At 39.2% G+C, this 3,066-nt stretch overlaps 1 protein-coding gene across 20 annotated transcripts in view; it reads left to right on the top strand.

The window, feature by feature from the left end:
• LOC138006780 (adenosine receptor A2b-like) overlaps positions 1–2,733 on the top strand; it is a 53,082-nt gene extending 50,349 nt beyond the window's left edge. For all 20 annotated transcript variants that reach the window (XM_068853337.1, XM_068853319.1, XM_068853328.1 and 17 more), the window contains one exon: positions 1–2,733. This exon is cut by the window's left edge and continues 335 nt beyond it. In XM_068853337.1, coding sequence (XP_068709438.1) covers positions 1–70 — 70 coding nt within the window. In that variant the 3' untranslated portion in view covers positions 71–2,733.
• The last annotated feature ends 333 nt before the right edge of the window (positions 2,734–3,066 follow it).

Below are 3,066 nucleotides of genomic sequence, written 5' to 3'. Positions count from 1 at the left end.
GACGTTCGTCGAAAGGTCGCCGCATAACAGTGAGACGCCTGATGAAGACTGTCAGACAGTGCTGGTTTAGCCTGAATGATACATTTGCATATGTTAAAATTTAAAAATTAGACATCAGGTACTTACCTTGAAGTATAACTGTAATTCTCTGAAGTTGTGCAGGGCATTATACAGATGGCCCCTTCCCTTGCGCTTGTTTCTACAAGTTCCGAGTCAAGGCCTTTCTTGATACCTTACTACCCAACTTTTAAAAGGTGTCACCAAACGATTCACACCCATTCCTCTAGTCGAGAACAACAATCTTCGCGGGTGTTTGCCTTGGTCTTCGTTGCAACTCATTTTTTTGCGAAAAAATTATGATGAATTCTGCCGTCTCTTAGACATTTTGTGATGGACAGTTGGAACGTTTTCCTTGACTCTCCAACTCTCTTTCGATAAGCTTGCATCATTGGTTAATTATACATACTTCCTAAGTAACTAAGTAACTAAAAGGTGAGCGGTCACACTTCAAAGCCATTCAATAAGGCAAATGCATGATGACGGCATAGGCTCAAAATTCACCACCAAGCCACGTTTGCACATAATTATTCATGATTGTTTGTAAGTGGGATGGCGCAGTGGTAAAAGCACTCGCCTCCCACCAGTGTGACCCGGGTTCCATTCCCAGACTCGGCGTCATAAGTGGGCTGAGTTTGTTGGTTCTCTACTCTGCACCGAGAGGTTTTCTCCGGGTACTCCGGTTTTCCCCTCTCCTCAAAAACCAACATTTGACTTGCTATGCGTTAATTGTTAATTTCCGTTTACAGTGTCCCCAATAAGTGCTCCAGTGGCTAGAACGACTAGTCACTTAAATACAAATTAAAGTTACAACTTTTCTCATGCTAAAATATACAAGCTCCATTTTCGAATTCAAGGCTTGGTGATGAAATTAACTAATCAGACGTCATCACGCATAAGGGCTATTGCAAATCAACGGGCACGTAACGGACACCATCGGCCAAAGATATTCATAGATTGGTAAACAATAGACCGATTGCATAAATGGCCGCCAAAAACGTATTCTTTTGTTTATGTGCTAATTAGACTCACCAGCCTCGTTTGCATGGACGAACTGCAATAGAAATGTCGTTCGAGAGCGAGGCTAGTGAGTCTAATTAGCACATCAACAAAAGAACACATTTTTGGCCGCCATTTATGCAATCGGTCTATGTGGCGCAGGTCCGATTCAACTGGTGGAAACAACAACTTGTTGTTGGGTGCATGAAAAGCTAGGGACGGTAGGGTTATCCCGTAATGCTCCACATATCTTCAGAGAATTACAATTACATTTACACTTCAAGCGAATTACTTCCTGTCAAGTTTTTCAATTCTTTTCTCATATGCTCCGCATTATAGGACAGTTATGCAAATTCAAAGTACCCTGCCATGCGGGTATCTAACCGGCAGCCGATTTGATCCATGTCGCTACCGTTCCACGTGGCCAAACACAGCTATATGTAGTACTATATGATAAATGAAACAAATCCAGAACTTACGGATTCTTTTAGACTGTCAATACGTAATATAATAATAATAATAATAATAATGCAGTTCTGGGGCATTACACTATGTCTCAATGCCCTTACAAATTTACAAATATAGAAAAATAAATAAAATAGTTAAGTTAAGATGCAAAAAGTTAAGATTATTGGTTAAATAAATAAGTCTTTAGTCCTCTTTTAAATGTCTCCAGAGAAGGTGAATTCCGTAAGTCCCTAGGGAGATACCTTGCTAACTGGTGAAGAGAGAAATTCTACTTTCTAAGGTCAATCACAGTTCTAGACTTTTTTAAATTCTCGGACATAGCAAAAGTTGGGGGAATGTCCCAGAAATATTTGATGTATTCATAAAGCCGATGTGTAATGCACTCGATGTTTGAACTCGAACAGCTGACGACAATGAACACAGAATTACAGTTTTAAATTAAAGGGGCACTGTCATGTTAAATTTTTAGGTCAAAACTGAATAAAAACCGATCTAAAGTAGTACTTTAGCTCACACGTAAAACATTCCTGACAACCCACTGATAAGATTATAAATATATTTATTGCACAAAGAGCTATTGGTATTTAGTTTCTGGCGACTTTCTGCGGACACCATCTCCAAACTTGAAAACATTGCCAGTTTTTTTCAAGTTTCAATCCATTTCCATTCTCTCCATCCATGGATGCAAATAACAAACCGAATAGCATAAGTGCACTTCAATCGTTATTAGCAACAAAACTACACCATTATTGTCTTATCTTGATTGATGCAAAAAAACATATTTCAGTGTTTTGAAGTTTGACTGGAATAGCGTGACACTGCCTCTTTAAATTTCAATGACCAGAGACATCCATGTTAATCAGTGGTGGAACTGTGCATTGTGTAGTGTAACAATAGACCACTTTCAAAACTACCATAATACTCTTTGTTTGCCCTCCAAAATTTTCGCAAGAATTGTTTTTATTTTCTCTTGGGGCCATTGTAAGTCCCAAGAGAAGCTGGAAACAATCCTTATGCAAAATGTTGGAGGGTAAACAAAGAGTATTATCGTATTTTTCAAAGTGGCTAAGGAAAAATTACAATAGGTAATGCGATCGAGCATATGAAAAGGGGAGATTGTCAGGACAGTGACCGGTCAAAGCATGTCAACTGTAATCGTTTCGTAGAGTTTTGATCTTAGTTTCATTAAATAATCGTTATCAAGTGTTGCACCGGTCCTATGTCTACAATTGACATGTGAGAGTTGGAGGGGGGGGGGGGGGGGGGGGGCGGGGAGAGCCAGGGATAATATACACTCCCTTTTAAGGACGGTGCCTACTAATTCAAAGGTATTTTTGCCCCGATTTATGATTATGGAGGAAAGGTAGATCTTAACAAGTGTTAACGAAATCAAGAAAGAAAATTGCGGGTAACCACGCATTTGGCAAAGATAATTCATGAACAATACTTGTAAAAAGCTCTAAAATACAAAGCAATGTATGGCGCTCTTTCTCAAATTGAAGCTTAATTATCTCTAAAGAATGCACGGTTACCCCCAATTTT

The sequence above is a fragment of the Montipora foliosa genome, chromosome 6 (genome assembly GCF_036669935.1).
Source record: "Montipora foliosa isolate CH-2021 chromosome 6, ASM3666993v2, whole genome shotgun sequence".
NCBI lineage: Eukaryota > Metazoa > Cnidaria > Anthozoa > Scleractinia > Acroporidae > Montipora > Montipora foliosa.
Note: the sequence above shows the minus strand (reverse complement) of the source record. Positions and strands in the feature narration are given on the sequence as shown.